General features: G+C 35.5%; 1 protein-coding gene across 2 annotated transcripts in view; it reads right to left on the reverse strand.

The window, feature by feature from the left end:
* The window catches only part of PRKN (parkin RBR E3 ubiquitin protein ligase), a 1,884,374-nt gene that overhangs the window by 555,136 nt on the left and 1,302,372 nt on the right, over positions 1 to 26,866 (reverse strand). For both annotated transcript variants that reach the window (XM_072637710.1, XM_072637711.1), the window contains one exon: positions 18,363 to 18,499. In XM_072637710.1, coding sequence (XP_072493811.1) covers positions 18,363 to 18,499 — 137 coding nt within the window. The remainder of the gene's footprint in view (positions 1 to 18,362; positions 18,500 to 26,866) is intronic.

Below are 26,866 nucleotides of genomic sequence, written 5' to 3' on the forward strand. Positions count from 1 at the left end.
TGTATGGGTGAGAAAGTAGGCTAGTTAATGGTGCTGTCTACGCCATCTGTTTTTCATATCAATAAGGTCCAAGTTTTTTTTTTCCTCATATCTTTAGTATGTCACTTTCTTCAGACACTTTGTGCAACACCCTCACAATTATGTTGCCTCTGTAACAGAAACCCTCTGTGTGCATATCGCCCATTGTAGCTGCTTTTCCCATCTTTCTCTTGGGTGCTGTTTCTACTTCCTCTGTTAACATACTGAGGACTGCACTGTTAAGAGTCCAAATAAGTGGCACTGCTGTCATGAAATATCACCTTGCACATAGGAGGCAATTAATGAATGTTTACTGAGTTAACCATAGAGCATGTAGTTAAAAAGTACATGTAGGTAAATGTCTCTAAGAAATGACATTTTACTTGACAACTTGTCAAGTCAGTCAAGCATTTGCTAAGGTGGCTTTAAATGATCTTTTGGTCACCTTGTTATGGCAACTGATTTATATCGGTTATACTTCTGTATAAGATTATTATAATCAGTGTGAGTTCTTCCTGCTGTTCATGTCCCATTTTTCTAATTGCTTAATAGGTCAAGACTGAATAGACTAACTTGACTGTCATGTCTTTTTTCGCACTTTCATTCTTTCTTCTAGCTTGTTTACTAGTTCTAATCTTTGCTTTAATAAGTCAGTGATTTTACTGTATATTGTCAGCTGATTCAAAGATGTCTCCCACAGAAAGAACAAGTCTTTTCTCCTGGTATTTACCTCAGGACATGTGGCATTTGCTAATTCTTGTCTTGAAGAAGGCCCACATGATGATATCATATCATATTTATTATCAAATTTAAATGATCATCATTTAGTTTTAACTTAATTTTTAATGTTTCCTTTGTCATAATTACCATATTTAAATGATACAGAAGCATAAGACATCTGGGTAGTCTACAAGTCTTTCATCTCTCTCATTTCGTCATCCTGATCCATCTTTTCAAATATATTTTTCAATATTCTCACCTATTTCTACTTTTGAACTGAAGCTGATGACTATTAAAGTGCAGGCTGATTTGATTTGAAGGGGCTTGTGTAGAATTCTTCATAGATCTTCTCTGCCTCTCCACTTTTTACAGTTGAAGTTGACTGCCTAACTGAGCTCTCTGAAATTTTGTTCATGTTTCACATCCACCCTTAAGAACCTGAAGTTAATTCTCCCTTAACCTAACAAAGCCTAAACTCTTTCCCAAAGGACTGTGTATTTTCCCAACTACTTTTCCTATTTTATTTTGAAAGAGTGCCTTAAGCAAACTCTCTGCTTCAGTCAGTCTGGTTGTTGCAGGGGACTACAGAAGAAAGAATGCTAGACTTGGAATCTTCAAATTCTAGCACCTAAACTTAGACTCTGTGGCTTTGAGCAAGAAACGCTTCTCTAGGACTCAGTTTCCTAGAAGTTAAAAATGGGGAAAATAATGCTTGTATTGCCTACTTTATAGGGTTGTGATATTTAAAGTGTTTCATAAACCACAAAGACTGTGATAACAAATAAAGAATTACAATAAAGAACAACAGAGAGTAGAAAAATAAAAACACCCTTGATCTCAGGTAACACATTAATGTCTAATATAAAGAAAAACTCTGATTTCAGAATTTTAATAAGAACTTACAACAACAAATTATAGCAGATTGGTGATTAGTAGCATTATTTAGATGCAATATTTTTATATGTGTGATGCTTACACTTGCTTCAGAGGGATTAATTATTTTCATCATTTTATCTAAATGGTAATATAGAGAATGTCAAAAAGAAAATTAGATTTTCACTTTCCAGACACAAAAACTTAATTAAAACTAACTTTGCAGTGAAGGAGAATATCCCATGATGATCTCTGGTGTGGCAGCAGTTCAGTTTCAGTGATTTAGGGAATATTAATAGCTGTGGCTTTATATGAATGGTCTTCCATGAAGCTTGAATTATACATGTATTATTTAATTATGAGACAGTCTCTTTTCCTTCTCTTTATCACACATAGAAGAGTAAAGAGAGGAGAAATGGACTGAGATATTCAGGTGCCTGGAAAAAAAGATGCCCAGTAAGAACAAAAGTATGGAAGCAGGGAGAAAGCTCTCCAAGAGTAAAATGGATTGTGAATACGTGAAAATATGCAGACGTGTTGATGTTGTAGGTATAAGAAATGCAGATATTAGACTTAGTAAAAAGGTCTATGTGTAGGAATATGTTAGGCACTAATGACACGGGTTAATGTGAAGGCCATTTCATTTTCCTACTCATATCTGGAAAGGCCAGGTATCACAAAACCACAGACTTTTTCCCTTGGGTAAGACTGGGTCTTCTCTTCTGGATTTCACTGAGATCTTGTCTTGTTCCTAGATGGAGTAGTCTCTTTAAAGTCTATAGTCACCTCAGTAAGTCCCTTAAACAGGTGTAAAATGCTGAGCTCAATATTTTCTCTGCTAATCATGAATTACCTTTCCCTTCAAACAGAGCATCAGGTTACTCCATCCGCATTCGGGTGGATTATGAAAAAAGAGATGCTCCTCTCCTCTGCCTCCACATTCACCATGACACCAATGTTGGACTCTCAGGAAACTGGAATTGCACTAAACCTCTCGCACCTTGGCATTCCATTGGTGGGGCTCTTTGAAGTAAAAGAGACAAGGAAGGCACAACCATGATTCAACCTCTATTCCTCTACACCAACCAAATTCCCAGGGTAGCATCTGCTTTCAAACAAACAATCTCCTTATCACACCTGTCTGAATCTTAGATCTGATATTAGTTCATATTAACATCTTGGCTAAGTGACTTAACCTCCTTATATTTCAGTTTCCTTACCTGTAAAGTGAGGAAATCGGACTAGGTGACCATTAAGGTCCCAACTAATTTTAAATGTCATGCTTCTAGAAGGGTTTCTCCTGCCTAGTTTATTATAACTGTGATGAATGTTGTAATTAACAAAAGATGCTAAAAACATTTGTTGAATGAATGGACTTTAAAAAAGCAATTATATCACTAGTCAAAGCTATGGACCCTTGGAACTAAACCTTCCTTTGAAAAGAAGAAAAAGATGTTCCTTTATAAGAAAGAAGGTTAGGAAACAGACAAACAACATAGTTTTGAAATTAACATGTTGCATTAATAACCTACTTAGAAAAAATCCAGCAAGTGGTAGAAATTTGTATTTTCATAAATAATCCTTTTTTCTGTTTGATCTGTATATTAAATACTTCTTTGTCTTCAATTCAGAATAAAATTAAAATTAAAAAAGGGAGAAAGAAAGGTCAGGTAAGACTGGGGAAAATATTTTTCTTGTAAGATTCTGGTGATATCAATAAACTAGAAAATTAATTTGGAAGGGGCAAACTAAATGCCCCATCCATTCTGAATATTTTGGAAAACTTTCTATTTATCTACCAGTGAAAGAAATGTTCTTAGGAGGCTCTAATCAGGCTTCTGAATTTCTCTGGTTAAACACAGGAAGAAAAAGAGATCTATAAGGTCTTTTTAACTTAAACCTACTTAGGTTGTCCTTTAAAGCCTAAGTTACACAAGTTTTTCAAGCTAATAATGCAGTGAGAAAACACTTTTCAATGTACAGTATATGTATTTCCCACATATCAGGTTTCACATTTGGTCCATATCTTGGTAAATGGGGTTGAAGCGTGCAAGGAGATAAATTCACTGGCTTATTCGGTTATCATACAAGTTGATAAATAATATGGCTATTATTTCCTTTCACTGTAACACTGATTCTGTAGATATTTTAAACACTTCCATGTCTTTTCAGGGAAGCCAATCTACTTCCTAAGTTCTGATCTGTAACCTAATATATAACACTGATTTCAATGATGTGTCTAGATGATAAAATGCAGTGGGAGCTCTAAAATGATGTTCAGATGTAGTATAGCATTCTGACTTTGCTTTTCCCCCCATATCCTTGTTTGTACTATATATTACTATTGGATTAAGTAAATGGAATAGTCATTGTTAAGGAAAGAAGTCAAATCACTGAGTACTAATTGGTCTTCCTCTATTTTACACCAGTTGAATCACTTTTTAAAATAATCTCATACGGTCACAAAAAAATAAATTTTAAATTAATGATTTTCTATTCATTAAGTCAACCTTTATTTAAGAGTCCTTTCTATTTCACATTTTCTTTTTTTTTTGCTCCAATATTCCAAATGTGTTGTAGTTATTGGTACCATCATGATACTTTGGTATTTAGGTAACTTTGAGATCTAATTAATGTGAATATTCCCTTCAAAAATGAAGACCAAAACTTATCCACAATTTCTCATACTGTGCAATGGCTGTCTAGGTACTCTTCTATTCTAAGTTTTCCATGAGGGGTTCTACTAACAGAACGGGATGGAGAGTGCTGCTCTTTGCTAAATCTCTTTATATTGCAATGGTTTTGATGAGGCATGTAAGCTATTAGTTGCTCCCTCACTATTACAACATATATTTTCCAGCCATATATTTCTCTGATGGTGTTCTCTGCATGGCTTTTCTTGCACAATTCTTGGTTTAAAACACAGTGTAACTCATGTATTCCCATCATGCACCAAGCTCTATGGATCTTCAGTTAGTCTGTAATTTAAGTTCTCTACAAACTAGGGCTTTCTATGACTTGTAGCCATAAAAAAAAAATTATGACTGGAAGAATATTAATTTTAAAAATAGTGGTCTATGTTTCAGAGAGAAGCTTACAGTGATCAAAAAATCTACATAATTACCCAAAGGAAATTCAACTTGCTCTCTTCCTTTTATTCAGTGCCAGTCTCTGCTCACCATTCATCTACAGGATCTTCCTCAGGCACAGAAAGTAACAGAAAAGCTCTATGAGTCATCCATTCAATTGAATATCATAGTCTGGGAAATGGGTGGCATAGTGGATAAAGTGCAGGGTTTCTAGAGTTCAAATCTGGCCTGAAAACCCCCAGCTATTTGACCCTGGATAAGTCACTTAACCCTATTTACCTCAGTTTCCTCTCCTATAAAATGAGATGGAGAAGTAAATGGCAAATAAGTCCAGCATCTTTGCCAAGGAAAACCTCAAAGAGTCAGACACGACTGAAAAAAGATTAAACGACAACAGTCTAGGAAATAAACATTCTTCATCCACTTAATTTTTTTTATACAGAGTAGCTGAATTCTGTTGAGTAAGACCACCATTTTAGGAGTCTGTCACTATTCCTGGGCTTATACCATCAGTATAATATCATTTACATACTGGAACATCTGAAGGACCTCACCATTTATAGAGACCCTATTCAGTTTAGAAGTTATCCATGATGACAATGCAGGAACACTATCATGAGTGATTAAAATATTGATAGAAATAATACGACTTAAAGGATCACAGGTTTTGAGCTAAAAGAGATACTGAGTTCATCTAATCTAACCCTCCATGGAGGATTGTGAGGAAATCAAGGTCATCATAAATTAAATGATTTGCCCAAGTTCACTTATATAGTAAAAAAAATGGAGCTAGGAATCAAACCCAGGTTTTCTTAATCTTATTTCTTTTTTCCAATTCCAGTGTTTCTACTGCTATACTATGATGCCTCTCTAGCGTACCAGGGATATTCCAAGAATATCATGCAATTAGCTGATGCTGGTCGTACATTGTCCACAGACTCATAAAATTTTAGAGTTAGGAGGCTAATTAAGTATCTGTCTGGAATCTTTCAGTTTCACCTACAATTTCAACTTTCTTAAAGGTGGGGCAAGGGGGAAAACAATAATCCTTTCCCTGTTGAAAATGTGTCTTGTGGGCTACTATGATAAGTAACATTCCAGCTGGAACTACAGGGTTCATCTAAATTTCTTAATATTCCTCCTCTGAACCTCTGCATAAAATATGTGAACTTCTTTAGTATTTTGAATCTCTTCTTTTATGGTATTTTATAATATAATTCAAAACTATAAATAGTAGTTTTGATCCTTCTGCCAAGGAAGGTGATAGGGGTCTGGCCAGGTACAAAGCAAGGTAAAATCCTGGACCTACAAGAACTATACGTTTATGGTACTTATAAAGTGAGAGAATTTTTGAAATAGAAGGCTTCTGTAGGGATCCTCTACTCCAATATTTTTTAGTCTGTGTCTCTGAGTTCCTAGTTCAGGTGTTTTTTCACATTACACTACATTGCATCTAATCAAATTCACATGCTCAGTTAAATCTTTCAATGGAGCATGCTGAAAATGAGTAACATGACAATATATCTGCTAAAGGTTAAATTATTTTAATGTTAAAAAAGCATTAATATATATCTAATTTCAAAATGTTTCATTATTTCAGATTATGTCACCAATTGTGGTTTATGAAATAAGACTTTCAAATTCTTCCATTGAGGGTATTTTCATTTTTTCTGCAAGAACTCCATTTTTTATACAGATCATGTGTATACATGTATACATATTCACACAGATGAAGTGACAGAAGATATATTTCATGTAATCTACCTAGTTAGAAGTTGCTGTGATGGGTTGTTCAGAATAATTAAAGAGGCATACATGCTTCTTATTTAGAAAACAGACGACACTTAAAGGGTTAACAGTATTTAACTTCCCTGACAAAGTTCTCAGAAGTTCTACCATGAGAAGCTCCAGCTTCAAGATTTACGTTTATCCTATTTCTTGGGGACAATACAGAACACACGTATCCTATAGCTAGAATAGCCTCCAAAGAATAAAGTAAAGTTTTCCCTTGCCTTCAGGAAGGTAGAATATTATTCTGATCTTACAGATAAGATATCTGAAGCCCAGAAAGGTTAGATGTCTTCTCCAAGACCATGTAACTCAGAGAAAAATGGTGCAGAGGGTGGTGATGAATTCATTTGGGAAAGCATGATGGTGCAGTTCAAAGGGTGGTCAACTAGGATCCACAAGATCAGAGTTTAAATCTAAAATGAGGAAGTTAGACTGGATGATTTCTAAGGATCCTTCTTGATCTATGATTTTATGATTTATGTTCTTTCCAAGAGAATATAACTAGAACTGCAAATCCTTCAATCAGACTAACTAGAGAGACAAGTGAGAAACAGGATGGTACAGAGGAGGATGCATAAGTTGTACATGGCTTAATTTATTTTGCTGCTTCTCATAAATAGAGTGAAGAATCAAAATCAGTCTTTTTAGACTTAGATATAGTTCTCTCACCTAGGCTTGGATTCTTTTTTTTTTTTTTAATTTTGTAATGTTTAACAATCATTGCCATACAATTGTGATTTTATCCCCCCACCTACCCCCCACTCCCCGCCTCCCTCCCCACGACTGCATACAATTCTGTATAGATTCTACATATACTTTCCTATTGAGTATATTTTCACTATAGTCATGCTGTGTAGTCAGACTAAGATAAATGAAAGAAATCGTATAACAAATCAGAACATGATACACAAACACATACACGTACACAAACATGATCTGCTACAATATGTGAGTGACTTCCATATTTCTCTCTCTGAGTGTGGCAGGCATTTTGCCTTGAGATCCTCCATTGGGATTTTTTTTTTGGTAAGAAGTTCTTGTGTTATTACAAAAATCTAAGTCTACCAGAAAAAACTCACACACTGTGGTTGCTGCTGTGCATAAAGTTCTCCTGGTTCTGCTCCTTTCACTCAGCATCAGGTCATATAAGTCCTTCCAGGCCTCTCTGAAGTCTTCTTGTCCATCATTTCTTATGGCACAATAGTACTCCATTACATTCATATACGGCCTGGATTCTTAATAGGCTTAAGGGTTTATCTAGAGCTTCTGGATATGAACTAAAGTCATGGTTACAAATAAAGCTAAGGAATCTGTAGTGTTAAAAGAGAACTCATAAAAGTATAAAGCTCCTCTATTGAGAAGAGAAGCTAATTTCATAATTACAAAACTAAGGGGGGGGCAGTGAGTGATAAGGAAGCACTTTCTGAAATATTGGTTTGCAGCCCAGATTTTAAAGTGAAGTTTCCAGACAATATGTTAGCAAGTTGCCCATAGCAACTTTGGGCTTTTATGCCATGATGCATGTAGAGAAAGATGATAACTATAGCTAAGGTACACCTTAGGGAGCACCATTATGTCACATTACTATAGCAAAAGAGAGTCTGATGGACAGGTTCACTTCCAGGAAGCCTTCTCTTTACCTGGAGGTAACAATAAACTGGTGACTGTCTAAGAATTACTGCATCAGAGTCAAACAGTGTTTGAACTGGAAGAGACCTCAGGGAACATCTATTCTAAACTGAAGAATGACTAATAACACATAGGAAGGAGCTGGGGCAGGAGAAGGAAGAGCAAGAGAGGACATATGTATTTATATTTGAACAAAATAATATACGAATTCATCCAATCTCCATCTCTCTTATTTTCCATCAATTTCATCATTCCTATAGATATCTACTCTTCCCAATTCCTCTACAGAGAGCTAGACTCAAACACTCAAACACACACACACACACACACACACACACACACACACACACACACACATAGATACCCAACACAAAACCTTGGTAAGAATCTGGAAAATATATAATGAAAGGATGACTGTCTAGTTCTTATTATTAGCAAACATATGTAGAGGCAGTGGTGGCCATGCAGTGACTGTGAAACTGGACAAATCCCTTAAATTTTGAGTGCCCTACATAGAGATTTAAGCCTGTAAAATGCATGGAAGGTATGGATCACTACTTCTAGAAGAGTTTCCTCATTAGGAAGTCTCTTCAATCACTTAAATTATTGATCTGGTTCCCATCACTACAAAAAGTAAGGGACTCTCCCTGTCACAGTCATCATCATCTCTTACTTTTCTGGTACTTTAACATTCACATATGTTTTATTCATAATAATCCTATGATCTAGTTAATACATGAATCATTCTCTCTACTACACAGATGAGGGGCAGCAAAGTGGTGCATTATATAGAATGCCCTGGAATCAGAAAGATCTGAATTCAAATTTAACCTCAGACATTCACTGGCTATGTGACTCTAGGCAAGTCACTTAACCCTATTTGTCTCAGTTTCCTCATCTGTAAAATGACCTGGAGAAGGACATGGCAAACCAGGCCAGTGTCTCTGCCAGTGTCTGTTACAGACAATCAGACACCACTGAAATAACTGAACAGCAGCAGCAGTTATAGAGATGAGCACACTGTACCCACTCTATTAACACTGCTTAGAACCACGGTGGGAATCTGAGTTGCCTGACTGCAGTTCTATTACTCTTTCCACCCCTGGATGATGTCTCTGAGAAGGACACATCCGGCTGAACCTACTAGACACAGGCAAGCAGAGTGCCATCTAGTTCAAGGCACAGTTCATGTTTTTGACAATCATGCTAGCATAGTAAACCACTCCTCTTCTTCTTGTACTGATATGTTTTTCATGTACTGAATTGTTTCTCTGTTCTTACAAACTAAAAGTTACAAACCGTCTCATGAATATGCAAATGATCTCCACTAGGTACATTTATAATCATTTCAAAGAGAGCTGGAAGTTACCTGCTTGCAGCCAGTTCTGGACATGGCATCTCATTAATACAAGGCACCATATGAGGAGATGAAATATATCACTCTCACTCTTGCGGCCTGGCATTCACAGTGACCCTCCATAGATACTGCTGTTTACTTTTGTTCTGCTATGGAAGGGACCCTGAGTTCTAAATTGAGCCAACAAAAACGAGATATTAGGGATTCATTTTTATACGTTATAGTAGCGAAGAAAAAGTTAAATATAATAGCTTTGGACAGTAAGGCAAAATGTGATAGAAGATCTGGGATTAAGTCCCAGGTCTGATAAACACTAGGGAAAATCACTTGTTCCCCCATGTCACTCTCAACTCTCAGACTTGAAGGTTCAGGTCATTCACTGATTTGCTTTGGTGGAGGGAGTTTCTTCATCAGGGTGAAAAAATCATAGGTCTCACATCTTGGAAATCATAGGTCAGAGCTAAAGCAAAAGTATATTATGTTTCTCCATGTAATACAAGAACTAAGCCCTCAAAGATTATCTCCCATGTGCTCACTGTGTTGAAGGAAAAGAAGCACACTGACTGGCTGGTGATGTCTATTCAAGACCAGTCTTTTCTGTGCAAAAGCAAAAAACACAATGAAAAGAGATGGAAAGGACAAGAAAGAATTAAAAGGAAAGATTAGTGGTGATGGTGGAAAAGGTGTCATTCAGATGGATAAATAGTTAAAGTAAGGAGAAGATACTGATAATAGAAAAGGCAGCTAGTGATGAAGTGACAGATGTAGCAATTTGGTAGTCTAAAGCAAGTAGCCACCAACATCTCAATACTGTGTGATCCTTAATGGCACAGAACTTTTCTATAAGATATTTGGGGTAAGAACTGGGTACAGATAAAATATGAGCACCTTGACATCAGGGACTGTTTTTGCCTTTCTTTGTATTCTCCTTGTACCCTTAGAATGTACAGTTCACAAGAACTCCCTCTAAAATACTGCTGACAAGTGGTCAGTGAGTTTGAACTATCCAGTGAGGGGTAAACCACTAACTCCTGAGGCAGAGCACTTCATTTTTAGATAGCTCTAATTTGAGGGGCGATTTTCCTTACATAAAGGCTGAATCTGAAGGCATATAATAAATGTTTGTTGATTTACTGACTGCTATAATATCCCTTTAAAGTATGTGTTTATATAGAAGATATTCCAACAAATCAATTATTTCCATGGAAACATTCATGATATTCAAGAGAACATGGTGACAAGTTAAGTCACAATATGCTATGACAAATATGTAGCAATAATATTAGTGGATATACAAGAAGCATAATAGCAAGGTACATCACAGAAACCATCTTGTGATGTGGATTCCACTTTTCCTTCCTTAAAAAGCAAGAATGGAAAATATTTATGTGATACTTAAAAAGACAAAATGGACATCTGGACATGACTTTAAAAGGGACAAGCCCAGAAAATGTTATCAAACTCAAGTTCTTTTCCCCCTGCATGCAATTTTGGTTCCAAGAAGGTAGGTAATTAAATCTATGGGAGACTGTGAGACACTGAAATCTGTGATGCAGGAACATGGCATGTGCATAGAGAACAACTGTACTAGAATCTGCATAAGAAAGTCTCGGTGAAAAGCCTCAAAGATACACATAATCTGGTCCAGTGTTTATCAAATATGGAAAAGGTTTTAATGACCAGCACAAATGAGTATTGGTACTTGAACACTGTATTAGAACAGTTGGTACTCTGATTATATTGTCCGGAGAATTTCTTCAATTGATATAAATCACCCTCCCACACCTTCAGAACTTATGCTATTATTATCTATGACCTTGAATTGTTGTTTACCCTTCATTTTTTAAGAAGACTAATGCCATTGTGAGGTCATGTCTTGACTTGTGAATTAATTGGATTAAAGTAAGGCACAGCTGTGCATGCATAAAGCCTCCATCAAAACCATTGAAGGCTTTCTTCTCATTCTTTAAAATCATGGCAGCATTAACATACTATTCAGGCTGCTCTTCTGTTGCTTCTCCTGCTGGTTACACAGAATCATAGAATGTAAGTCAAATCAACAACTCCTTATCAATGCTTATGTCATAAGTACATTTATCAAAACCCACTATGTGCAAGGTACCATGCTAAATTTTGGGGATACAAAGGAAGGCAAAGAAAGTCATTGCTCTCAAGTTCACCCTCAAAGAGGGGAGGCAACATGCAGACACTTATGTACAACTCAGATATGAAGAGGCCTCAGAGACCATGTGGTCCAACCCCCATCTTCACAAGAACTCCCTCTAAAATACTACTGACAAGTGGTTAGTGAGTTTGAACTATACAATGAGGGGCAACCCACTAACCCCTGAGACAGAGCACTTCATTTTTAGATAGCTCTAATTTGAGGGGTGATTTTCCTTACAAAAAGGCTGAATCTTCTCTTTGACTTTGCCTGATGGGGCAAAACACAGCAAGACCACCCTCTCTTCCTCTCAACACTCATTCCAATACCTTAAGATGTTATCCCACTTATGGGCTAGCCCCTCATCTTCATTCTTCTCTTCTCTACACTAAATATTCATTTCTTCAAGTGATCTTCATGTGGCATATACTCTTGTCTTCTTACCATCCTGGTAGCCCTCTTATAGAAGAATTTTAACTTGTCCGTCATAAAATGGGGCACTTAAGACTGCAAACTTTTCTTCAGATGTGGTCTAATCAGGGTCAAGAAAATTGTACCCTCCAAATTAAAGCCACTGACTGGAATAAACACTCCCTAAGTTGGAGGAATCCAAAATTGAGGTGCAAATCCAATTATTTTCTCTTACCTATTTCAATTCCTTCCTTTGGTGCCAGCAACCTCCTCAAATGAGTTGTTATTGGATAATTTAGGCAGTCACATCAGAGAGGGAAAAAGAAAACCTATTAAGACCTATTCCCTATCCTTAATTTCTTTGACAGTTCAAACACAAGATGCAGGAAAACCATAAAAAGGCACATATGAAAGAATAATCATAAGAGACTCAAGAAAAGCTGTTTACATGCCTATATGGGGAGTTGATACATGTAAATCCTAAGAACTTTAACATTAATAGGGCAGTCAGAAGGAGTCTTGTGTAAATATGGGTATGGGTATGAGTCAACTATGTAAGGATGATATCTAAAAAAAATAAGAAGTTAAAGAGAGATGGATGCCCTGGGAGAAGGGGGAAGAGAGAGGCAGAATGGGGAAAATCTTCTCACATATCAGAGGCACACAAGGAAGAACTTTTATAGTGGAGACAAATTGGGAATGGGATGGAGTAAGCAGGCAGTGTTTTACCCTCACTCTCACTGGAGTTGATTCAGAGGAAAGAATATATATACACATTCAGCTGTACACAGAAATTGATCTTACCTAATCAGAAAACAAGAAGGAAAAGGGATAACAGATACGAGGTGGGGAGTAATAAAAGGGAGGGCAGATAAAGAGAGATGGTGGTTAGAAGCAAAACAGGCTAACAGACTTCTGAGGAGAGACAGAATTTTAAAAAAGACAGAGAAGGATAAACAGAAGAAAACAGGATTGAGGGAAATACACAGTAATTATAACTGTGAATGTGAACGGGATGAGTTCACCCATAACATGGAAAGAGCTAGCAGAACAGACTAAAGGTCAGAATTCAACAATATATTGTTTACAAGAGACATACTTGAAACAGAAACACACACAGAGTTAAAATAAAGGCTGGAACAGAACCTTTTATGATTCAGCTGAAGTTAAAAGAGCTAGGTTAGTAATCATGATCTCAGACAACAAAAGAAAAAATAGATCTAATTAAAAGAGATAATCAGGGAAACTACCTTTTGCTAAAAGGTACCAGAGACAATAAAGTAATATAAAAAAAATTAAGGGCAAATTTCTCTAATAAAGTCTGCATTTCTCAAATATATAGGGAACTGAGTCAAATTTATAAAAAATAAGGGCATTCCCCAACTGATAAATCGTCAAAGGATATAAACAGGCAGTTTTCAGATGAAGAAATCAAAGGTATGCATAGGCACATGAAGAAGTGCTCTAAATCACTTTTGATTAGAGAAATGCAAATTGAAACAACTCTGAGGTACCACGTCACATCTATCAGATTGGTTAATATCCCAAAAAAGAAAAATGATAAATGTTGGAGAGTATGTGGGATATACATTGGGACATTAATGTTGTTGGAGTTGTGAATTGACCTAACCATTCTGGGGAGCAATTTGGAACTATACCAAAAAGGCAACCAAACTGCATATTCTTTCATCTTGCAATACCACAATTAAGTCTGTATCCCAAAGAGATTATAAAAAAGGAAAAGGACCTATATTCACAAAAACTATTTATAGCAGTCCTTTTTGTGGTAAAATAATGGAAATTAAAGGGATGCCCACTAATTGAGGAGTGGCTGAACAAGCTATGGTATATAAATGTAATGGAATACTACTGTGCAGTAAGAACTGATGATCAGACAGATTTCAGAAAAACCTGAAAAGACTTGCATGAACTGATGTGGAGTGAAATTAGCAGAGCCAGGAAAATATTGTTCACTGTATCAGCAACACTGTGTGATGATCAACTGCAAGTGACTCAGCTTTTTGCAGCAACACCATGACCCTATACAAGGACAAAGAGATGTGTTCATCCTTTGTTGCTGAAGAAGACCATGTCATCAGAGAAATAATGACATGACTTGAACTTGACTTTGTTTTGAATGAGGGAGGGCTGTGCAGGTCACCAACCTCACTTCTCCTCCAGAGCCATCTGAATCCAGTCACCAGATATTCATCAGGATGACTGGAGATGACCCAGGATGAGGCAACTGGGGTTAAGTGACTTGCCCAAGGTCACACAGTTAGTGAGTGTCAAGTGTCTGAGGCGAGATCTGAACTTAGGTCCTTCTGATTCTTGCACTGGTGCTCTATCCATTAAATCACCTAGCTGCCCCACAAGGACAGAGACTCATGAAGGAAAATGCCACCCACATCAAGATAAAGAAATAATGGACTCTGAATGCAGACTGAAGCATACTTTTTTCACTTATTTTATTCTTTTTTTAATGTCTTTCTCTTTTGATCTGTTTATTCTTTCACAACTGTGACTAAGACGGAAATATGTTTTACCTGATAACACATGTATAATCTATATCAAATTACCTACCATTTTAGGAGGAGGGAGGGATAAAAAATTGGAACTCAAAATCTTATAAAAATGGATGGTAAAAATTATTTTGACATGTAAATGGGGAAAAGTACTATTTTTTAAAAAGTGATGCAGCAGAAATGTCTGGAATGCAATGAAGCCTTGTCATATTTTGCTTTTAATTTCATTTATTTATTTATTTTTGCCAAAATCATGACTGCTTTCTGTGAGAACTCCCTCCTCCAGTGTTTATCAGAACCTTCTCTGCAATGTTAGTCTTAAAGAATTGTCTGGGTGACCTGGAGATTAAGTGAATTATCCAGAATGAGAGAACTTATGTGTACTAGAGGCAAAACTTGAACCCCAATATTCGTGACTTAGAAGCTATTTCTACAACCACTTCTCCAAATACTGACTTTTTATTATTAATAAAAACATTCAAAACAACTCTTATTTTAAAATAAAATGGATTCTCATAACAACTCCTAGAAATGAAAAAAGTATATGATGTTTTCCAAAACAAAAGGTACGTATTCACATGAACGTTGTTTAGTAGCATATATATGAATCATCATCATAACATTTGTCAATGGCTTAAACGAGATTTTGTTTGTCACCAGAATGGGTGGTGGAATCATTATGATTTGGGAAATCATGTTCCAGTACAAGACAAAGCTAATATTTGAAGGACTTTGAGGAAGAAAAAATAGTGAAATACTAGAAAACTTAATCTCATTTTTGTTCACTTGACATCTAAATTTTTATGAGATTTTGTGGCTTCAATGGTTTTGCTGCTGCAGATAGAAGTTAATACTGTGCAAAGAGTCATAATGTTTGAAAAAGGATTGTTAGAGTACCTATAGGAGATCTTCCTTTAGCTACAAACTCCTGTAATATTTCTAAAGGCCTGATTTCTTCTATGTGGGAACTCCACAATTACAGACTATCTTACAGCCTCCCCCTTACCCCAGCCTCAGAAGATGTGGCTAATCAGTAGGTGTGGCTAATGGGTGTGTGAATTCATACATATAATGATATGTATATGTACATATGCTTATATGTGTATCTTTTTGTATACATGTATCTATGTATACACACAAATATCCATTTACCTATACATATATGTATACATAAATACATACATACATACACACATACACAGACACATATTATTTTGTGGCCAAACTACTATGGATGACCCTTTCCAACTTTATAGGATGGAAGGAAAATCTTTTCACTTTGGTGGGACTTACAAAAGCTTACATTCCTTTGGCAGAGTCTTGGAAAACTTAGGATAGGGTCACTTCCATGCCCCAATAGACCTCAGGGAAGGGCTTCTATGACAGTTAGCTCAACATAGCTACAGAAAAAGGTGAGAGTAATATCAGTACAATTTTCAGCACAATTATTTCAATACATTATACCCCACAAAAACTTACTTAATAATTTTCAGTTTCTTTAAAGTAACTCTCATGGCATCCTTCCAGGGTGATTTATTCTGATTTCAGTATAACTAAGAAGTCACTGAACATTATATAAAAATACACACTCTTCAACTCAATCCAAAGTATAGATTTTCCATGGTAACTTCCCTTTTCCTTAACAGAAACAAGTCAGTGAACACTAACAAACATACATTATCAAGTGATGGCACATACATAAAGTATGAATCTTTTACTCACTTCTTCCAGTTTTCAAAGTGAATTTGTGAACTTGTGTTGATAATCCATTTGAACCCTTTGCCTCAGTGGATTAGAAAAATGCTTTATAATTACACATACTCAGATACACACAAATACACACATATATACACAAATGAAAACAATATTTCTTTTAAAATAGCATAAAGTAGAAACTCTCAATTATCATCTAGTACCTGAAAAACTGGACTAAGAAATTTAAGATCAATTAGTGGGTAGATGGATTTATTGCTTTTAAAAAGGAGAAACTCTGTCTTTAACTTTCTAATACCAATGGTAAGTAATCACTTGGGTTTTATTCAAGCTGAGAGGAACAAGTTGAACCCTCTTACAGATATTTTAAACTTATAAAACAGTGAACTGATATAAAAACTTATATCTTGTAAAACAAATGACATCAAGTTATTGTGAAGTCAGTAAAGGTGTGTTTTGTTGCAACAGGAATAAAATTATGCAAACTACAGCTTCCAATAACCAGAAGCAGTGAAGTCAGAGATTTTAAGCCTATCCATGGTGGTGGGATTAAGGACCCCTGGAACAGGGAGAGGCTTGGAATTGCTGAACTTTCTCCCTCTTTATCTGACAAGCAGAAGGGTCAATGGAATACAGACAGAAGCTGGTTTCAGAGGACATGCATGGTATGTAGGGACTTCTATTTGGTTTAGTTTTCAGGGGACATTGTTTATCACGGAATGAGTTCCAAAGAGGCCTTCCAAAATCATAATTATCTCTGTTCTTTGAAGACAGGTGTGCTTGTGACCTTCTGACCATAGTTATCAAGGACAGATAGAATTATGGCAGCCATAACTGATGAAATGCAATAAGGAATTTTGACTAAAACTCTAAAAATAATGTACATCTATTTATTGCATTCCCTGTCAACAAAACAACTCCAAAGATTTGAGACTTGACATTTCTTTAGAGATTTGTCTTTTAAAACTGCAGTGAAAACTGATAAAAATAATTTGTAACAGATGTCTTCGTTAAATTTCCTATTAGCACTTGAAGATAAGGGCACACAGTTAATAACTTATTTGTTTCAGAGATATGTGGTTCAAGAGGTAGGCTTTTTAAAGAAGAATTGAAGTTAGTATGTTGCTAAAATCTTAGGAAAACAAAATGTTTATCTGAAAAAGGACATATTTGCTCATGACATTTTATCAAGATTATTTAAATACTAATGTACTCAAGTGAATCTGTGATCACATCACTGTGGGTATTCCTTTAAGCAATGCAGGTCTCAACCCATCCATGCCTTCCCATCCTGTGTGACCCTTGTATATGTTCTCCCACTAGTTTGGCACAGAGGGTTACCCACCATACTGAGGACCATGCTTACTATGTGCAAATCTCTGGGGATACCAACAGAAAAGTCACACATTTCCTCCTCTCAAGGAGTTTACATTCCAATAAGGGAGACAACATATATGAAATACATTTGATTTGATCCAAATCTGCCTTGAATATCATCAAAAGCAGCAGATCAGCAGAAGGATCAAAATAGTATAAGGGATCTGAAAGCCTTTCTAGAATTAGCTTGCCCTAGTCACCCTACAAATCCTTTCTTCACAAACTCACTTTACACTAATCAGTACTGCCTCCAAAATCCTACTAAATTTAGTGTCCGTACCACATCATTTAGTATATGTCTATATATCACCCACGAATGTTAAAATTCTTTCTACAACATGACTGTAAGTTCTTCACAGATAGAGACTATATTTTATATTCCATTTGTGGTTCTACAGTGTTTACAAGTCTTATGTATAAAAAACACTCATTGGTTGATTTCAGAAATGATATCATGATACCCTTGGAATAAATCCATGCAGATAGGCAATAATCTACAGAAGTACACACATAAATATAAAGAGAATGAATGTTTTACATGCATATATGCACATACACATATAAATGTAAATTTTGGTCATCAAGTCATTACTACAGGTTAATATTCCTTAGGTTTGCTTAAAATGTACTCAGTTTTAAGTCAATAATTCTTTTTGTTTTTCAAGTTGGTTAAAAACTTTAAAAGATAGACTTACCCACACAAGGAAGGGAATAACCAAGCACTGGATCATAAATGAACTGTCGATCATTCAACCTTGTCACGCAGTATAAATGGAAACAGTCTAGGCAAATGACATGGCGATGGATACATTGGAACACCAACACAGGACTTCTAATAAGACACAGTAAAAAAAAAAAAAAAAAAAAAAAAAGGTCTTATTAAGTAGCACTTATTTGGTGGAATGGGGAATGGGGGGGGGGGATGCAGAGAAGGGAGGTCAGAAACACAGGCTTAATATATACTATAGTTATATTCTTTTCAAATAATTTTTTTTCAGGATTTTAGCTTTATTTTTTCTCCTTACAGTGCCATTAGTCCCCTTCAAAAATGAAAGATCAACATCGACAAAAGTACGGTCAAGGAAAACACAGTCACACATCGGCAATGTCTGCATTCATTCTATAGCCTTATTCTATCAGCTCTCTATGAAGAGGTGGGAAAGATTCTTCATCATGAGCCTCCTGAAGCCATGGCTGGCCACTGCACATATCAATGTTTTTAAGTCTTTCAGACTTGTTGTTTATAAAGCTGTAGTTACTGCATAAATTGCTTTCTGGGCTTTGCTCACTTCACTCTGCATCTGATTATATGACTTTCCACTTTTCTCTGAATTTTTTCCTTGTGTCATTTCTTGTGGCAAAAAGTAATACTACATTCCAATCGTATACCATGCTTTGTTAAATCATTCAACAACTTATGAGTAGCATCTTTATTTCCAGTGCTTTGCTACCACAAAATAAGTACCGATATGAATATTTTGTATGTATTGAGACCTTTCCCTTTCTCCCCCACCCTTGCCCAGTTGGATCAATGGGAATATAAATGTAATCTTAAAAGCTTCTACAAATCATTCTTTTCTGTTTCATAAGGACAGGGACTGGACCTGTGAAAACACTGACATAGAGAACTCTTACATGAGGAAATTACCTCTACCCATGTAGGTGGGCACTCTCCCTAAAACTTATATTCTTAGAGAGTCACCTAGAATACTAAGAAGTTAAATGATTTTCCCAGAATCACACAGAACTGAGACTTAAACTAAGGTTTTTTCTGGCTGCATATCTTTTATATTGAGCATATACACAATAAAATGTTGAGCCCTTGTAAACACATTCTAAAATATTTAAGTTGAGGTAAACCTTTAAAATATATGGCTATTATTTTCAAAATTGTTTTGCTTTTCATTCCATCCAATAACATGATTTTTTCCATAATCCTTGATGTCTAAATTCAGAGTACAATGACAAGGAGAATCAAAATACTTCAAAATCAAAGGGAAACCAACGATTCTCTTAGATTCTATACTTTAAATTCTCAAAAATATCTCATTAACAAATCAAATAAAGCATAAAATTCATAGCTGGAAAAATGAAAGCTTGCCTTCTTATCTAAAAGATTCCCCCCCATTTTTCTGCAAATACTCCTTCAATGTTACTCTGCTCATGTGTACAAATGCATAATTACTTCGAACTTTGAACTTCTTATTCTTGCTTAAAATTATCAGGGCTTCTCTATGTATTTTTGTCATTAAATGAGTGAGTCTAATTTTATGTGAAACATTCTGTACATTTCATCAATTATTTTGAGATAAAAAATTGGGCACTTTGGGTAATAAGATTTACATGATATTGCCCATTCCCCACACAATCATTACATAAAGGTCACCAAACAAGTATGTGCTAATTTCATATCAGTTTTTAAATAATTTTGAAGCCTTTTCAATAATCCCTTCCCCTAGAAAACTCAAATTTAACAGTCAGATACTCTATTCTGGGCAATCTAGAGCAAAAAACAAGCCCTAGTTCAACAAATCTTATGAGGGCATTTCAGCATAATGAAAATATTTCTAGAATTCAGTTGAGAACTGCCCTTTTTCAAGTAATATTCAATACAAAAATAATCTATTCCCATGAAAAACTGGAATGGTACCTTGGAACTAATTTTAATTAGACTACAAAACAGTGATCAAATGCATGTTGATAAGACTGTACCTTGAAAAAGTTGTCAAGGAAGCAAAGTTTCTTTGTATTCCTGTGTGGATAAAATGGATTATCTTTGCCATTATGAACATCATGAGTTACATGGATCATGGTTACAATTAAGGGCAAGAAACCCACATATATTCTATTTAGGTCAAAAATTATTTCTGGCAAGTTAACTCCATCTTGATTGAATATTCACACATTCTGCTATTTTTGGCCACATACTGTATGTTTCAGTCTACTCCCCCTTAAACAGTCTCACTAAAAAACGTATGAGTAGTTTAAGGATAAAACCTTTGAATTTACAAATTTCCTGCTGTTTGCTGTTTGTCCACAAGATGCTCCACCCTATTAGGCAAATCCCTTAATAAAGCCTTGTCATATCACCCTGGCCTTGTGTAACTCTTTTCTTACAAGAGCATATCATAGAGTGTTTCAGTGTCCCAGTCCCTAATAGTCTCTGTCTTTTCTTTTCACTCCTTTCGACACCATTCTTCTTACTCTACCAGTATTTTTTTCTCTTAAGAATTGGTCACTTCCTCTCATTTTTTCTCCCCTGAGTTTGTATGTTCACTCAATCAACAAATGTTTTATTAAGAGTCTACCATGTGCCAAGTACTGTGCTAAGTTCTGGGGATAGAAAAGAGAGACAAAAAGATAGTTCCTAACCTCATGGAACTTATGATCTAATGTAATCTAGGATATTCTTTAAGGTTTTCTCCTGGGAGTTCATCTCTCATTTCTCTACACACTCTTTCAAAGAACTCATCAGTTCCCACAGGTCTTATTATCGTTTCTATACAAATATAGCCCACATCCTTTTGGAATGATATCAGTAAGCATCTTAAATTCTACATCTCTAAAATGGAGAGAGTGGGGAGAGAAAGCAAGGCATGTAGGGAGAGAGAGAATACAGCTTATAAACACCTGGAAGACTGAATTCTTCCCCTGTGCTCCAACAGCCACCATGAGACTAGGAACAGTTTGAGCTGGATGTGGTGTCATGCTTCTTTGATACTGCCCTGCTGAGGCCTGAGATACACTGAAGAACTAGGGGGATCTATCTAGAAGTAATGACCATGATCTCTGAGTATTTTTGAAAGCAATGAAAATCTGGAGGATTTTCTACTGCCACCCAGCTTAGTATTCATCCACTAGGACAATGGCATCTTTGTAGTCAGAAAGAATGGAAGTTTATTATAAGATACTAAACTTCTGGGTTTGATTTTCTCTTCCTCTGCTGCTGACACGGAGAGGTTAAAAAGGGAGGAACTGGATTCCATACAGCCCGAGAAGTTTCACCTTGGAAAGTTAGAATTGGAAGTAAGACTGCACTTTGTCTAGTACATATATCTAGTGCTTTTGGACATTATATAGCTATATCTATGCTTCTGTCCAAACCAAATGAATTGCTTGTTCAACTAAGGCCTTAGGTAAATGTGGAGTGAAATAACTTAATGAGTCTTGAAAAGAAGGAGAGTGACATGCTGTAGGACTTTCTCAATATATCAATAATTTATGATGATTTTTTTCTCTCTAAAAATACTATTTTTCATATGGGATAGCTCTTTAGGAAAGGGAGAGGGATAACTATAGTGATATAAGAAAGAGAAAATATAAATGCTTATAACCTCAGACTATATATGATAAACTAGCCTCATTTTCCACCACAGCATGGACTACAGACATATGCATCATCATGCCTTGTAATCTGCAATGTTCTTGCAAATCATAGATTTAGACCTAGTAGGAACCCTAAAGATCTACTTCAGGGCTTCTTAACTTTTTCTCTTTTTGTCATGGACCCCTTTAGCAGTCTGGGGATGCTTATGAATAATATTTTAAAATTTATGAAATAAAATACATAAGATTAAAAATGACATTCATTATATTGCAATATAATCAGCAAAATTTTAAAAAATAAGTTTAAAGGTTCCCAGGTTAAGAATTTATGATCTTGTCCAATTCCTTCATTTCAGCAATGAAGAACAAACACACAGGCAAAGAAAATAAAGTCCAAAGAAGCTAATTCTTTTTTCAATCTGGCTTCAGAGCAGAAGACATAAAAACTGGAGATAAAGGAAAAGAAGGGAAAAGAAAGAATCAGAACAGAGGAAAATCTAGCATAACCCATCATGGCATTCAACTTGTCCTGTAATATCAAAATTTCTGGCTTTCCTTTCTTTGATCTTACCATTGAGGAGATGAGGAGACAGACAGACAGACTGACAGACAGACAGACAGACACACACACACACACACACACACACACACACACACACACACACACACACACACACCCTATATAGCTATGTCTAAGATCCCAATGATGACCAAGTTGAGTGGTTGCCTTTTACTATAGCGAATAATCTGGAGTCATTTTGTCTCTTACTCTTAAAGAAGTTCAACTTTTCCCAAAAAATCAGGAGAAAAATTAAAATGGGAATTGGGGGTAATCTGGTTCTTAAATAACACTACAATTAAGGCTTTTAAAGATTTATATGTTTAGTTTAATTTACAGATAACTTTTGGTTTCTTTTTATTTTTCCTTAGCCTAGCATTCCCAATTTTCCATGAACTAGAAATAATCTAATTATTCAGCTTCATTTTTTTTTTTACTATCATTTAGTTGTTTCAGTCATGTCTGACTCTTCATGACCCCATTTGGGGTTTTCTAAGAAAAGATTCTGGAGTGGTTTGCCATTTTTTCTCTAGCTCATTTCACACATGAGAAAATTAAGGCAAACAGAGTTCAATAGCTTGCAAGTATCTGAAGCCAGATTTGAACTCAAGGTGAGTATTCCTGTTCTAGGCCCAGCCCTCTATCCACTGTACCACTTAGCTGCATTTCAGGCTTAATATTTCCCTAAACAATTCCTCCACTACAGTCACACCTCTTTCCTTAGATTCTTCAGTTTCCTGTTCCCCTATTTCTACTCAGGCTAGTTTCTATTCCCATGATACTTCCCTCCTCTTCTACCTGACAACCCAAAGCCTAAGCTCCCTTAAAAGCTCATTCAAATATGACAAAGCTAATTACCTCTAAGAAGCTTTCCCTTACTTATCACACCACAAACTCTACAAACTGATCTTGACTCTATTGTATATTTCCCTAGCTCTTACCTAGAATGTCTATTTCTTAGCATATGACTATACAATGGCTATATTTTGTCTTGTAAATTTTTTCAAAGAGTTTTGTGTCTATATATCCCATTCTTCACAATTAGATTGTGGATTCTTCAACAGCAGAGACTATTTGCTTTTCTATTCCACAAACACCTTGTAGAGGTCTATGCAGGTAGTTAGGTGTTCAATATATGTCCTAACAGAAGTAAAAATTTATGGCATATTCTTTGGCTTCCTTTGAATCTTCTATTTTGCTCTTCTCTTATGACTACTATAGTCTAACCAATTGCTTTCCAGTTTATTCATTTATTCCTTTAATTCTATAAAGCAAGCGTTCTGAGGGCAATAACTATTTTATGGTTACCTTTATATTCTAGCTGCTTGTTTTCCAATCTTGGCCACCTTACCATGAGTTTCTTCTGTTTGTCTCATCTCTTTGTCCCTAGAGTATGCCTCCCATTCATTTCAGACCTTCCCATTGAATCTATGATTCAGAAAAACACCCCAACTCTTTTCTTCCTTGTCTTCCAAGCTTCCTTCAGGGTAATCAAGGCAGATAATTTAAATTTAGGCTTTTCCATAAAAGTTCTCCAAAAGAGAGGTGGAGAGGGATTTTTCCAGCAGATCCTAGTGCAGGCAACAGTGCAAAATGATTTTTTAAAAAGCCTAATAATATTTATCTCTCCCAACCTAACACAAAAGTTTTCTTGAGGCAGGCACTTAAAAGACTATTAAATGGATGGTCCAAAGAATAATAAATGAGAGGAACTGATGAGATTTGGTAAAAGAAGATGTGTTTGGGTGATTCAATAATTCAATAACAAAAAATGCAAAGATTAAAATAGGCCTAATTTCTGCATTTCATCTGTGGAAAAGCTAAAAAGGAATCTGGCTTGTAAAGAATATTTAAAGATTCATACTTTTCATTATAATATTTAATTCGGAGGACCCTCACATATATGCCCACTTGAGGTCAAAGTCAGTCCCTCAAGACCTTCTCCAATATCTTTGTACATAAATAAAAATGGCTGTATTTTAACAAATTCCGTTGTTTTTTTAACAAATTTATTTTTGAAAGGGTATTTTAATAAATGAATATAATTAGGCTAGCCAAATATCATCTATAGAAGAGTTCCATTCTTACATCAAATTGCTTGATTTTTAATTCTCAAAAACTGGTATTTAATTGAAATTTGGCAAAGATTGACAGTTAAAATTTTAATAGACTACTGCCTAATTAAAACTAATGAAAATGAGTGCCCAACACTGTGTCTGAATACTAACACACCAGAATGAAAACATGAGCCCACATATAACTTGAATTTATTATGTTGGTCATCCAAGTAAGCAATCTAAGTCCTTGATTTAAGAAGTTAATTGATAGACTTGACTTTCATAAATTAAGGAAGACCATTTCATACAGTTAAGATTGGTCTAGATATGTAGGAAGTAATCACATTAGGTACGCATGGCTGTAGTGCTAGGTGATGGTTTTATAAACACTGGATCAGTAAGAAGTTACATTAACTATGTATTTACCTTGGGTATCAGGATTCCTGACTCTTAGGTCCCGATTCTAAGAAAGCTCTGCCATTCAGGAGGTAATCAATACCACTTGGGACAATGATGAGTAAGATATATCCTTTCCTGGGGTGGCAAGGATTTTAGGGTATTAATTTTTAGGACATAAATACAAAAGTATAGCTTGGATGTTTCTGATATGGTCTGGGGCTTCATCACCATACAAAATGTTTCACTAGACCATGAGTTGTCCTCCTACTTGGCATCAGTACACATTTTCAAAGTTTTTCTCCTTGATGATATCCTTTTTCTCAGTAAGCACACTTTTCATTTTAGAAAAGAAATATGTGAGAATCATTTAGGGCTATAATAATGGTTTAAGTACAGAAATCCTGCCTTCTCCAAATGGTCTAAGGGTCTACCAATGTCCAATGTGGAAGGTAAGCTTCAACCAGTACAATTAGGTCTTCAGAAATCCATCAAACAATTAAGTGTGCTTCATAGAATAAGATGCAGGTATGAATGAAATTAGAATCCCATTAAACTTCCCCCTCTCTACTAAATTCTCTATTTCCTTAACTAGACTTTCGGTTAATACAAATATTGTGGTGTTTAAAACCATTGAAAGTTGTATGTTTGGAAAGGTCCTTACTTCAGCTCTCATAGAAACATGTCCTCAGTCTTGACTCTAGATCTTTTCTCCTACGGGACTATCCAGCTTTCATATAACCAATTTTACCTGATATTCACCAGTCCAAATAACTAAGGACCTCTCTTTGTTTACACTTTAACTTTTAAGAAAATAGGATAAAATTTGGTTAATTATATTATGAACACACACGTGTATGTTTGTCTGTATATCTATAGACAAATAAAATTGTGTAGAAGAATGGTGGGAAAATATCAATTTGTCTTCCTCATTAACTCCCTTTTCTTTCATCTTCTAGTAGGTTCTAACACCAGACTATAACACAAAAATCTGTGACAAAAATGACTTGCATTTAAGAGTTAATGTCTTATCAAAATCTTATAATCATATTTGATTTACTTTTCTCATCCTGACTGCCCCAATTATTCTGAAAACTGGTGAGATCATGAACACTCTGTTTACTCCGTTCTTTACTCTCCTTGTTGCAAAACTTCTTTCAAATATTCTATAATCCTTTGTTTATATCTCTTGTACTGCATAGTTTCTTCTGTAGGCTCTCAGTAACTAATCTTTTTACCTATTTGATAAAGTAATATAATGAGAAAGCTGTTTTTCTGAGAACACTGATTTATAATCTTTTCATTACATAAATGTCATACTATAGAATAAGCTGTATCAGTATCATTTAAAAATAAACAATACAAACTACACACACACACACAGACACACAGACACACAGACACACACACACACACACACACACACCCCAATTTCAATTATCCCACGAGAAGACTCTCAACACTGGGATTAAATCTTGCTCTGAAATTTAACGAGGATACCTAAATCCTTACTCAAAACTAATCAAGATAGTTGCTTCATAACAGCACTCATCCAATTAATGACAAGCATCTGTGTCATGTAATGACTCAAATGTAGAGTCAAGAACTCTGAGTTTGAGTTCTGCTAGTCATACAACTAGGGCAAATCACTTTAGACCTTGAATTTCCTCATTTGTAAAGACAGTGAAATCTCTTACACTATTAACTTCACAAGACTGCTATGAGGATTAATATTATAATATACTAAAAACATTTTATGAACCTTAAATGATAACAAAACTGTTAATTTTATAATCTCAAAAAGTAAACATGTACACACACATGTGTGTGTATGTGTGTGTGTGTGTGCGTGTATGTAGTT

This window comes from Notamacropus eugenii, chromosome 2, assembly GCF_028372415.1.
Source record: "Notamacropus eugenii isolate mMacEug1 chromosome 2, mMacEug1.pri_v2, whole genome shotgun sequence".
NCBI classification, from domain to species: Eukaryota; Metazoa; Chordata; class Mammalia; order Diprotodontia; family Macropodidae; genus Notamacropus; species Notamacropus eugenii.